Source organism: Peromyscus leucopus, chromosome 4 (assembly GCF_004664715.2).
Source record: "Peromyscus leucopus breed LL Stock chromosome 4, UCI_PerLeu_2.1, whole genome shotgun sequence".
NCBI classification, from domain to species: domain Eukaryota; kingdom Metazoa; phylum Chordata; class Mammalia; order Rodentia; family Cricetidae; genus Peromyscus; species Peromyscus leucopus.
Window position 1 is genome coordinate 150,965,427 of NC_051066.1, and position 13,007 is coordinate 150,978,433.

At 43.7% G+C, this 13,007-nt stretch overlaps 1 protein-coding gene across 2 annotated transcripts in view; it reads left to right on the forward strand.

Moving 5' to 3' along the window:
* Positions 1 to 13,007, forward strand: part of Slc9a8 (solute carrier family 9 member A8) — a 54,861-nt gene that overhangs the window by 7,487 nt on the left and 34,367 nt on the right. For both annotated transcript variants that reach the window (XM_028868568.2, XM_028868569.2), the window contains exon 3: positions 12,510 to 12,590. In XM_028868568.2, the coding sequence (XP_028724401.1) occupies positions 12,510 to 12,590 (81 nt within the window). The remainder of the gene's footprint in view (positions 1 to 12,509; positions 12,591 to 13,007) is intronic.

Genomic DNA, 13,007 nt, shown 5'->3' on the forward strand with positions numbered 1-13,007 from the left:
AGAGCTCTTGAAGTATATGTAAGGCCTTTGTCCATTATGAGCTCTAGGCATTCCTAAAATTGAAAGGCAGTGAAAAAATATTGTGTTACCTCTTATAACATAGCCATAAATCATAAGGACGTAGGCCTTGTGAGTGAGCTTCCATAGGGAGAGAATTTGTAGTTGTTGGTCAGACATAAGAAAGTACAAGTATATCCTGTAGACCCATCTGTCAATCTATGGACTCATAAGTTTTATAGTTTGAGATAAGTATAATAATACCTGTGTAATAAATGTATTGCATTTTATATGTATATATATACATACATATATTATTACTGGGCTACGGGACTATGAGGGAACTGTAATTGACAGTTCTGATTGTTAATCTATACATATACTGAGCAATTCTGCCAAATAAAATGAGTCCTGGATAAACAGAACTTGTACCTCCTGCTCTGTATGTCAGCTTTGGCCTCCATCATGGCAGGGTGAGTAGGCAAGCTAAAAGCAAAGTGCTGACAATCTTTAGGGTGAGGAGGCATGATAAAGAAGCAATCTTGTAAATATATGGCAATTATTTTTTGATTTCTAGGGATGACCGTGGGAGATGGAAAGCCAGGCTGTGAGATTCCCCTTGGCTTTAATAAATTTTATTTAATTTCTTAAGGCCTTGTAATAGTCTATAAGCCTGATTTTTTTTAAGTAAAAAATATTGGGGTGATTTAAGGGCTGGTATGGGACCTTATATGCCCAATATTTAAGTTTTTCCTCCACCAGCATTCAAAGTCCATTGTTCAACCCAGATAGGAGCATCAGATTTCCATGTAGTAGAGTTAGCAGTGAACAGTGGCCTCTGGGATAAATTTTGATATCTTAGGCCATGTATGTCATTTATAATTTCTGGAATAATGGGCTCAGTTATGCCTTGGATTTGTTTACCCAAGTTCTTTTAAGTTTAAAACCCATCTATAGCATTAGAGCTGATATCAGTCCATAGCAGAGATTAATGATACACCCATTAGTTGCAGCATGTCTCTTTTCCACAGAGTGTTAGGTATAAAGGGGATGACATATGGGCAGAATATGCCATAATTTTATCTATCTGACCATCTTAATATTTTTGAGCTGCTGGCAATAATCTTAGGTTGACCTAGGCCTATAAGAGATAAAGGAGTAATAGTCGTCTTAAGTGCTTGGCCAATCTTTTCTGAAATATAAGAAACATCCGTGCTTATGTCTAGCAAGCTAATTATTTTCTTTCCCTGTATTTTAAGTGTTTAGTTGGTCTGGAATATATAATTTCTGAACCCAGAAAGCCATATCCCTAGAATCCAAACTGGCAGCTCCTTTAAGTGCTGCCCTATATAAATCTGAATTGTTTTTGTAGGGGGTTGTACAATGATTTCAATCTCTTCAGTAAGGTCAGGAATCAGTCCCTCCAGGGAGGACCTTACTATTTTGTATAGCAGAGGAGCTACGGCCTATTATTAGCCCAGGGTTGCTTCTAAGGAGGTCCTAGACTCTTTTTTTTTTTTTTAAAAAAAAAGTTAAATTTAAGTTTTATTTTATTTTATTTTTTTTGGTTTTTCGAGACAGGGTTTCTCTTTGTAGCTTTGCGCCTTTCCTGGATCTCACCTGGTAGCCCAGTCTGGCCTCGAACTCACAGAGATCCGCCTGGCTCTGCCTCCCGAGTGCTGGGATTAAAGGCGTGTGCCACCAACGCCCGGCCCTAGACTCTTATATTAAGGCATATAAGTCCATTCTTAAAGCCTCAATAAAAACTTTATCCATAGATCTAACTTAGACATACATCCTCAGTATCTCTAGGTTATTTACTGAGATTCATGTATCATTTATAACATATCTAGATGTTTATGTTACATTTATCTATCCCAATAACTGGCAACTCATATATCATGTTATTTTTTTTAACTTTCTTAAATATTCTCTATATCTAAATTTTCATACCCTTACAAAAACTTTACATCCAAAAGCATCTATATATTTAATTTGTCAGGAGACATAGGTGATTGATTATTGAGAGCAGCCAATGTGGTAAATTCCTTTAAACCAAGGAATAGTCAAAGATTATTTTGAAATCTGTTTGGTGAGCTATCTTTTATTTGAAATTGGATAGCAAGGCAAATTATCTTTAGACCTGGTAAATAGAAATATAATCTAAATGATCTTAAAGTGTAATTTGGACAAAACCCTGGCAATAAAAGGTATGGCACAGTCTAAAGTAGGAAGCTTAAACATTTTTAAAATGCCAGGGGTTAAGTAAGGAATTTATTATATTAATACTTAGCATGTATATAAACATAGTTTTGTATACATTAGAGAATTTGGTCATTTATAAGATGATCAAGCTTTAATTTGTATCCTAATAATTATCTTTAATAGCTCATAATTTAAGTACAACTTATCCTTAACAGTGTACAGTTTAGGTTGGCCAATCAATAAGTTTTATTTCTTAATTATCTTTAATAGTTTATAATTAAAGTAAACTTATTTTTTAATAGTTTATAAGTTAGTTCTGCTTATAAACTTAAAGTTTTATCCCTGTAAAACCTTATAAATAATAAGTTTGTTCTGACATTATTTTAATATAGAAATAGGAGCTCTTATTAAAAAAATATAGTATATAAGGAGAGTAACATTTTAATAAATCCTTTATTGTGTATCATGAATTAAGATAAGCACAGAGGAGGAATTTTTTTTTTTTTTTTTTAGCAGCCTCAGCCTGTTTGTCCAGTCTGTAATGAAGCCAGATAGCTGCAGGGAATGGCAAGGGGAGGGGTCGGGTGGAGACACAGGCCGAAGTGAGCTGAGATGCAGATAGCAGACAGTTAGGTTCTGAGAGAAGGCAGATGTTTAGGATTCCAACCCCCAAATTTCTTGGGGGCAGGGATCTGATGAATCCATACAAGTCATAGTAGGGCGTCCCTAACCAGGACCTGCTTTTACAATGGTTTAACTGAAGTTCTTAGACTTGGCCGAGATTTTTGTACATTTCCAAGAACTTAATAGTCAACCCAAAAAGAGGAAAGAGAGAGAAAAGGACACTTTTTTAGGAGAGCTGGGAGTTGCCAGAGTTTTTAAACCAGCCCAGGTGGGGCTGTCAGGCTTGCATTGTTATTTAAGGGAGGGCTGCTGGAGTGAACTGGCTAGCTGCCAGTTTCCAAGGTTTACAGCTCAAGTTAGCCCTTAGATTCCAGTAGTTTTAGCAAAAAAAGGCTATTTGTAGCACAAGGCTGCTGCTAGTATGGGGAACTTAGTGAACTTCATTCCCTCTAGTTACACTCTCAGGAGGTCTTGTAGTGTGATAATATTGTGTTACCTCCTTGTAAGACCCCAAATGAAATAACGGCAGGTTTCTCCCTAGAAGGGAGGGGTTAGAATCTCTGCCGCTTATCATAGTCTGACCAATTCCATAAGGTCAGCAGCTTTTAGGGGTCCCCTGAATCTTTTCTTACATTCTTTAGGAGGCCTTATGGGATTAAGATAGTCTGTGGTTTCCTTACCTAAGCCTATAAACTGACTGGAGCTGACTGAAATGCCTTTCGTCTTAAGCCTGTGTCCTGTAACTTCTATCAAAAGCTGTTTCTCTTCATACTCATTCTGACTATTCTTGGGGTGGGGGAAGGCTATTCATGGCTACTCACTGCTCCAAACTGGGGTGGGGGGGTCGGTGTCCCCAGGATCTGCAGCATCCTTCGGTGAGGACTGATTGTGCTGATACTCCAAAGGTCTCCAAAAATCGAACCTCTTGAAGAGTTGAGCCTCTAACTGGGCAACCCTCTCTCTGTGAAGCGATACCTCTCACCATGGATATGCTCCAAACCTTACTTCCTGTCAGTCCCCCGAGTACCTAAACAGTTAAATCTGTTTGTGGTACGAGGTATCAGGGACTATAGGGGTCCAGCCCCTTGATAGTTCCATCCCAGAGTCTGGGAAGAATCTATAACCAGCTGATAATTTAATCTTTGATGAAAAGAAATGAATCTACATACATGAAACTCCTTAGTCCATTCACTTTATTCTTCTGAGTCAGCTCTCTCTCTACACAGCTTCTATTCTGCTCTCATGCCTAGCTCCTTTCTTGCCTGACTTCTCTCTACATTTATCTGCTGTCCCCTCTCAGTTGTAACTTAATTCTCTCATCTCAGTTCTGCCCCATCTAGGTTCTCATCCATCTAGTTCCTTCCCATCTTAGCTCCTCTCCCATCTCTTTCTTTCTTATCTTGTTCTTCCTCATCTGGCTCTTCCTCATCTTCCACCTTGTTCCTCTAGTCCTCTCTTTTAGCCCTTCAATCTAGTTCTTCCCCATCTCAGTTCATTCTTCTCCAGTTCTTACCCATCTAGTTCTTCCGTTCTCTCTTTTCCTCTCTCGCTCCTCCTCTCAGTCTCCTTATTCTCTCAGTTCTCCCCAGGTCTCTCAGGAATCCAGTTATAAACCCAAGCAATAGCAATCCTCTCAAAGAGCAAGGTCACCAGGCTTGAACTCTTATGGGGTTATGAAGTCAGGTAAGAATTTTCCTCAGACAGTGACCACCAGGCTTTCTTTTACAACCCAAAAGGGGAGTGGTAAAGGAGGAGGTCAGTAGAGAGCTAATGATCAGTTAATATATCAAGAAGGGCATTTATGTGCTCAGTCTACATTCCTAGAAGTGGTTAGGTAAGAAATTAGGAGTCTATTAGTAAGGCTGTAAGGAAGGAGAGTCTCACCCTAAATTGCACAAGAAATAAAGCTATCCTCCTGACTTAGGAGACAGGTGTTGTTTCGTTTGGCCTTGGATGCTTGATAGATATTTTAGATAAATACACTGTTAGGAGTTCTTGGAAGCATGCATAGCACTACAAGAAAATCACTGTAGGAACCAGCTAATATGTATACAAAAGCTAAAACATCACCAAGACTTCTTAAGCCATGGCTTGACCTTTGGAGAAGTCCTTGACTTTTCCAAGTAGTAGCTTTTGTGATAGCAGCTGAGTTCCATGACGTTTTCCTGCGGCTTGCAGCACTTTACTTCCCAGGTACGGGGATTATGGGCATATACCACCACCCAAGGGCTTATTACCATCTGCTCTTCTTTGGTAATACCAGAGTAGTCATTTGGATTAGACATTCCAGGAGAGCAGAAGGCAGAACTGGGTTTTGAACATTTCTTTTCTTGAAATAGGGTCTCATGTAGTTCAGGCAGGCCTCAAATTTGTAGCTAAGAGGAATTGACCTTGAACTTCTGACTCTCCTGCTTCCTGTTGCTGGGATTGCAGGTATACCACCATGCACTGTTTGAGTAGTTCTCTGATGTCTATTAGGATTAGGTTTTGAAGACAAATATAATTTTTTTCACATTTATATTCAGACTGTAGTAAATAGTCAAAGAATTGAATTGAACAATATAGTAATGACTGATTAATCAATTGGCTGACCTTTTTGTTTTTTCAAGGCCCAGGCTGGCCTCAAATTCTGGACAGTCCACCTGCCTCTCCCTTCCTAGTGTTAGAGCACAGATGGGTGGCCAGGCGCCACCATACGCTCTCTTTTGTAACAGCCCTGGAATAGCAAATCTTTTATCAGATAAAGAAATATTTAGTGTCTGAAGTTTTCTCTGAGCGTGTTGTCCAGTGGTTGCAGTTAGAGGCTATGAGAGAGACACCTGGAAAGGACTTTTGTAGCCCTTTGTTTTGGAAGGTCACAGAGGCATTGAAGGTCACTTTGAGGGTGTGGAGCACTTAAGCTTAGCTTGGCTGGAGACCAGAGAACTGGCCTGCAGAATGTGCTTTCTACTCTAGCTTGCAGCTGCTAACCCCCCTTGGGGCAGAAAGGGCTGCACCGTGCTCAGAGTCTCCCTGTTCTCTTGGCTCATTGGCTCCCTGTTTGTTTGTTTGTTTGTTTGTGACTGGGTCTCACTGTGTAGCTTTGGCTTAGAACTCATAGAGATAGCAGCCTTTGCCTTCCCAAGTGCTAGGATTCATAGTGTCTGCCACCATGCTGGGCTCCTGGGGTGATTTTGAACTCCTGATCCTCCTCGCCTCCACTTCTCTGGATCACTGCATTTGGCACTACACCTGACTCAAAGGCATGGTTTTTCCTGTGTCTCTGTGTTATCTCCAGCCATTCCTGATTAGGTATCCAGACAAACAAAGTCAGCCTGATAAAGGGAAACTATTATTAAGTGACTGAAGAACTCTGACTTCCTGTAACCGCTGGTGCCTAGTGTCCTAGTGTTTTCTAGACCTTGGGAACCACTTTGCAGCCACACAGCCCCCACTTTTGTTTCTGTTGGAGTGAAGTCATTGGGAGTGTAATCTAGTGTTCTCTAAGCTTGTCACAACAGTCCAGCATGGCCCCTTGGCTGAGGATGAAGGCTTTACCTTGCATTTAACCCTCGATGAGCTTTGACTCCACAGGAAACAGTGAATCAGTTAACATTTAACACTGTCTGGCATAAACATTCTCATTAGTGAGTCCTCACCAAGTGTCCTGGGCATGAAGGCGGGGAATCTGGTTAGCTCCAAATAGACGTGGCTGAACATGAAATCCCACCAATCCCTGAGCTTGCCCCAAGATCAGACCACAAAATGCATACCTGAATAGACCGTTATAACTTCAGGAATTTTAAAAACCTTGATGATCAAATATATGTTGTTAAATCCTGTTGTCCATAAACCTTGTTCTTGATTTTGTCCCCATCTGTTATTTTTCACTGTCATGCAAAAATCATCATACAAAAATCTATCCTCATCCAAAATATCTCGAAGGCCTCCTGTTGCCTTGTTAGTGTAGGGAGCATTGAACACACCGTCCTGGAGGTCTGGTGTCGCCTCCCAAGTCTACAGAAGGAGGTGCGGTGACAACCAGAGGGCTCAGTGGCCGAGCTGCCTCATTGGCGCTGCTTTGGTTGGTTTATACCTTAACCACGATGGTGAGAAAGTCACATGGTATGCTCTCTCTAGCCTTAGTGATGACAGCTGCTGGCCATGTGGTTGCTTTCATCCTGATGAGGTCATCAGTGGAGATGGCAGCTGGCCAAGGTGCTGCTGTTTACTCCATGGTGAGCCCATCAGGGACCCAGCCCCCCCCCCTTTTTTTTCTTTTTCTTTTAAAAAAACATCTATTTTCCTAAACAAGAGTTGAATCCAAGTTTCATACAAGCATGCTGTAGCAAATTAAGATTACCTATGTATGTATGTATGTATGTATGTATGTATGTATGTATGTATTTAAATACATATATATATATATATTTAACAGCTGTTTCTGTTAAAAAGTTTGAAGCTAACTTTGTTGCAGATTTTACAGATCTTTTAAACCATACTCAGTGAATTACAGATCCTGGGATACAGAAGTTTACACTTTAGCAAAAGTTTTTAGAGACATTGGGAGTGTATTCAGAGAGTTAAACAACATATTTTGTCGTTTGTAGAGCTAGTAAACAAAACTGAGAAAAAGTCTGTGAGACAAGCTGTAGCAGTCCCTACTGGGAATAGTCTGCTTCTTAGCTGTTTTCAGTACATAGTGTGTTTTCCTGCGCTGCTCTGGTTTGCTCTCCTTCTCCCTGTCACAGAATCGGGTGGCCAGACTGACTCAGGACAGAGACTTCGGAGGAAATAAGCATGCTTGGGTCTGGAGAGGGAGGGCCACATGAGCTCCAGAGTCAGCCTTTTTAATAAAGTAGAACAGCATGTGGCAGTTTTTAATATTATCCACATCCAAAGACATTTGAATCCCTATAAATTGAATTTAATGATCAGGTAGAGACTAGGTCGGAGAGCAGAGAAGGCTCAGAGATAAGGTATTTGGAGATCATTTGCTTGTGTGTGGCAGAAGTTGTGAAAATCTGGAAATTGAGTGTGCCGTTTTTATCCACTGCAGTAAGAGAGCAAGGCTCTAATAGAATCTGAGTCCAAGGAGGGAAAGAGAATGGAGGAGGCAAGTGAGGAGTCAGGGTTCTGATTCTGAATGGGAAGAGCTTGTGGTTAGAGACAGGAGCAAGCTGAGAGAAGAGAAGACATCCTGCAGAAGCAGAGTGAGGAGGAGGTGGCAGAGGCTTAGGGGAAGGGTCACAAATAGGAACTCTGCCAGACTGGGGATTCCAGTATTGTAGAGCGCCAGGAGGGTGTAGGAAGCTGCCTGATGACCTGCACAGCCTCCTGGAGTAAGGCTCCAGGAGCCAAGAGACAGAAGGCTCCGCAAGCCAATGAGAAGGCAGAGACAGAGCAGGCAGCTCCTAGTGTGCGGCAAGGAGAGACAAATGGTTAGCCGTGGTGTAATCTAGAGGTCTCTGGGTCAGTCCTGGCTTTCAGCCTCAACTATAACTGATGGTGCAGAGAAACTACTAAACTAGACTGCCCCATGGGTAGAAAGGTTTATTGGGGATGGAATTGCTAAGCTATTGGGTAGAGGGGCAGAGAAAAGAGCAAATTGTGGGAAAGCAAGTAGTTATATGTCAGCAGGTGGAGATCTGAGCTAATACAGGGTATTGGGATTGACTGGGACTAGTGCCCTTGCTCGAGACCGTTGACCTTTGGGGGAAGGTTAAGGGAGGTTCTTGGAGGACTAAGGGTGGTCCCTGACAGCTGGGAACCCAGTTTGGGTGATCAGCCTTTCTGGTAAACAGAAACCTGCCCAAAGGCTTGTTTACTGGATAACAATCCTTCTGTTTACCCAGCCAAAGTCCTTGTATAAACTGACATGACCACTCCTTGGTATGGTTAAGATGGGGTTTATTGTACATAAGAGGGAACAGCCAGAGGCTTCTGGAAGAGTCCAGAGCAGAGGGAAAGAGAAGTATGAGCATGGCTAGAGCTGTCTGTGAGCGAGCACAGCAGGGAGTCGAGAACAGAGCAGACACAGAGAGAGAGGACGGGCAGAGCGGAGGGAGAGAGCATAGTGAGAAAGAACAGCAGGTCACAGAGAAGGAGCAGCTGAGGGGAGGGAGGGAAGCCTGTGAGCTGCTGGAGAGAGTTTGGGGTGAGAGGAGGGGAGAAGGGTTAGGGTGCTAGCATGGTCATGAAATGTGTAGCAGGGACAGTTTCAGAGGTTTAGTCCATTATCATCATGGCAGGACATGGGAGCATGCAGGCAGACTTGGTGCTGGAGAAGCAGCTGAGAATACATCTTGACCCCCAGGCAACAGGAAGTGAATATGGTACTAGAGACCTCAAAGCCTACTCTCTCAGTGACACACTTCCACCTAATAGTGTCATTCCCTTTGGGGGCCATCTTCCTTCAAACCACCACACTTTTTCTGGCCTCCATGTGCATACCCATGCACATTTGCATACAGACAGACATACACATAAATCAAAACAAACCTAGCTTGTTACAAGCAACAGAGACCTCCCTTCTTTCATCTCATGGGCTCATGGCTCCTGTGCTTGCTTAGCTCTGGCTCAGCAGGACGGTGTTGGTCACATCTGCTTGGTGTTGAATGTAGGATGTTCTAATTGTTAAGTGTCAAAGTACAAACAGGACAAAAGGCAGAGGTGCCTAGTTAACATATCAGAGCAGACCTGGCCTCCAGGTTCTCCCAGCATCCCTCAGTCCCTGCCTGTTACAGGGTATGACTGGCATACCCTGCCCTCTACCTTGAACTCTGCAGCCCAGGAGCCGGGCTGCCCGCCCTTCCCCCAGAGGCTCTTCCCTATATAATTCAAACATCTTGGTTCCGCCTCTTTTAGTACCTTTCGCCTCCTGGCTGCTGTACCTGGATCCTCTCTTCCTCCTCTCCCTCCCCCACTCCCCCCCACTTTTCCTCTCATGGCCCAGCTCAGTCTGGTCATGGTCACGCTGGACTCTCCCAGATGTGTGTCTGACTGTGGCTATGCTCTTCCTTTTATCTATAATAAGCTTAATCCTCCACCATACCTAGAAGCAGTCATGTCCTTTCTTTTCCTCTTTATTTTTTTTTTTCATTCACTGACTAGGTTATTTATTTACATTGAAACGACATCACAGATTGATAGTGTACAGTGCAGATGGAAAAGAGGGCAGGACTTCTGAATTAACAGCTGTTTCCTCTGGCCATCTGGTCCTTTTGATGGAATTGAAGAAATCACAGTTGTCAATATAAACTCTGAGGGCAGTCTGTTAGTGCTCCGTAGATTCAGGGTCTCTGTCTCTGTCTTTCTCTCTTTCTCTTTCTCTCTCTCTCTCTCTCTCTCTCTCTCTCTCTGTGTGTGTGTGTGTGTGTGTGTGTGTGTGTGTGTGTGTGTGTGTGTGCGCGCTTGCGGTATGAGCATAGTATGTGCATATCTGTACATACATGCCTGTGGAAGGTGGGGTCCATTCAGGTGTCTTCCTCAGCTGCTGTCCTCACATTTCAGATGAGTCTCTCGGGGAACCTGGAGCTCACTGGCACAGCCAGGCTGGTGGAGCCCGAGGGCCTCTTCGGTCTTCACTTCCGCAGTGCTGGGATTGCAGAGCTGTGCACCACTCAGCTTTTTACGCTGGTGCTGGTGCTCTGAGCTCAACTCATGCATTTCTCCCACTGAGCCAACGCCTTGCCGAGTTTGAACATTTTCTTTTAAGAATTATTTCTAGAGCTGGGCATGGTGACGACTTCCTGTAATCCTAATACTTGAGAATCTGCAACAGGAGAATTGCTATGAGTTCAAGACCACTGAGGGCTACCAAGTAAGAACCAGACTAGCCTTAGTCACATATCACAACACCCTGCTGGTGCTGTTCTGTGGTTAGTAAGCTGGGGTGTGGCCTCAGGACTGGAGAGCCGAGCACACTAGCATCTGGACCACAAAGTAACATTTAGAATGATGAAAATACATAAGAGTAGAGTTTGGGGGCCAGAATTTTTATTATTTTTATTAGTGTATTTGTGCCCACACACATGTGGAAGTTAGAAGATGACTTTCAGGAGTTGGTTTCTCATCCAGATTGTTAAGCAAGTATCCCCCATTTCCCCGCGCCATCTTTCTGGCTTTTCTCTTGCCCCCTAAGATGAGATGTTTCCCTGTGTAGCCCTGGCTGTCCTTGAAGTCACTGTGTAGAACAGGCTGGCCTTGAACTCAGAGAACACCAGTGATGTGGGCCACCACACCCAATCTGTGTGTATTTATATATGTATTTACTTACTTATTTTAAAGCTGGGTCTCACTGTATAACCTGTTGTATTTTTTGGGCAGGGAATGTAGGTTAGTTGATGAGATCTTGCCGAACACACAAAACCCTATGTTCAGTCCTAGCATAAACTGGGCACCTATAATCCCAACACTAGGAAAGTAGAGGCAAAAACATCAGAAATTCAAGGCCATCCTTCCTTACTGTACATAGCAAGCGTAGCAACATAGGTTACCTGAGACCAAGGCTTAAAAAACCACAAAGCTGGGCAGTGGCGGCGCACACCTTTAATCCCAGCACTCAAGAGGCAAAGGCAGGCGGATCTCTGTGAGTTTGAGGTCAGCCTGGTCTACAGAGAGAGTTCTAGGACAGCCAGGGCTACACAGAGAAACCCTATCTTAGAACAAACAAACAAACAGAAACAAAACCAAAAACCCAACAGTAAAAAGAAAGAAGAAAGCAGGACATTCATCATAATCAGGAAACTGTGAACCAATTTAAGTGGCTGTCAAAGCTTCATAGCTCTCTAAAAATCTGCTATTAGAGGGTCGACAAGATGATGGTTCAGTAGGTGGAAGCACTTGCCGAGCTAGCCCAGTGACCTGAGTTCCATCTCCAGGACCTGTGTAAGGAGCAATGGAGAGGACTGTAGCAGAACTGTACCTGCTGTGGCATGCCCCATAGTAAGTTTAGAAATAGGTGCTGCCCTCCATTAGTCCCAGCACTCAGGAGACAGAGGCAGGCAGAGCTCTTTTAGTTTGAGGCCAGCCTGGTTACTAACTGACTTCAGACAAATGAAGGCTACATAGTGAGATCCTGTCTCAAAAAACAATCAACAAAAACCACACACCATTTGTGGAGCTGGAGCTGGCCCAGTGATAAAGAGCATTTCTTGCTCTTGCAAAGGACCCAAGTTCAGAGCACACACACAATAGCTCACAGTGGCCTCTAATTTCAGTTCTAGGGGATCCAGTGCCCTCTCCTGCCTCCATCGGGCACTGCATTCACATGGTGCGCATACAGACATACAGGCACTCACTCATATATACAAAGAATAAAGATCCTTTTTCTTTGCGTGTGTGTGTGTGTGTGTGTGTGTGTGTGTGTGTGTGTGTGTGTGTGTCAAAAGCACACCTAGATATCTGAGACGGTAAGACACCTCAGAAGTAGTCTCACCTTCTACATGTTGGTCATGGGAATCGAACTCTGGTTGTCAGGTTTATCAGAAAGTGCCCTTATCTGCTGAGCCATCTCATAGGCTGTACAGATAGTTTGTTGTTGGTGTTGTGGGGAGGGGGGAGGAAGAAGACACTAAAAACAGGACCAGTGTTCAATGTTTGCCGGCCGAATGTCTCTTAGCTGACAGCCCAGGATAGCCACTGCCTGAGCATGCTGACTCTTGCCTGATGGGGCTTTTAAACCGTGCTTGTGCTTCTCACAGCCATCTGCATCATCCTGGTGCACCTGCTGATCCGGTACCGACTGCACTTCCTGCCTGAGAGTGTGGCTGTTGTTTCTCTAGGTAAGTGATACTGGCAGTCCATCCAGAACACCACACCATCCACAACAGCGCCGTTTCTCCTGGGGCCACCTCGGCGCCAGGTTTGTAAGAGATGTGTGACTCTCCCAATTCCTGCCATCCTTTCCACAGCTCATCACAGGGCTTTAGAGTCCATTTTACTGTGTGTGTGTGTGTGTGTGTGTGTGTGTGTGTGTGTGTGTGTGTGTGGTGGGGATCTAAGAAGGGTGCTGACCCGGAGGCTCTTAGAGTCCATTTTACTCTGTGTGTGTGTCTGTGTGTCTGTGTGTGTCTGTGTGTATGTCTGTGTATGTGTGGTGGAGATCTAAGAAGGGTGCTGACCCGGAGGCTCTTTCTGTAGCCCACTGCTTCTCACCGTGGCAGTGTCTGGCTCCACTTAAGTTGGCGGTTGGTTGACCT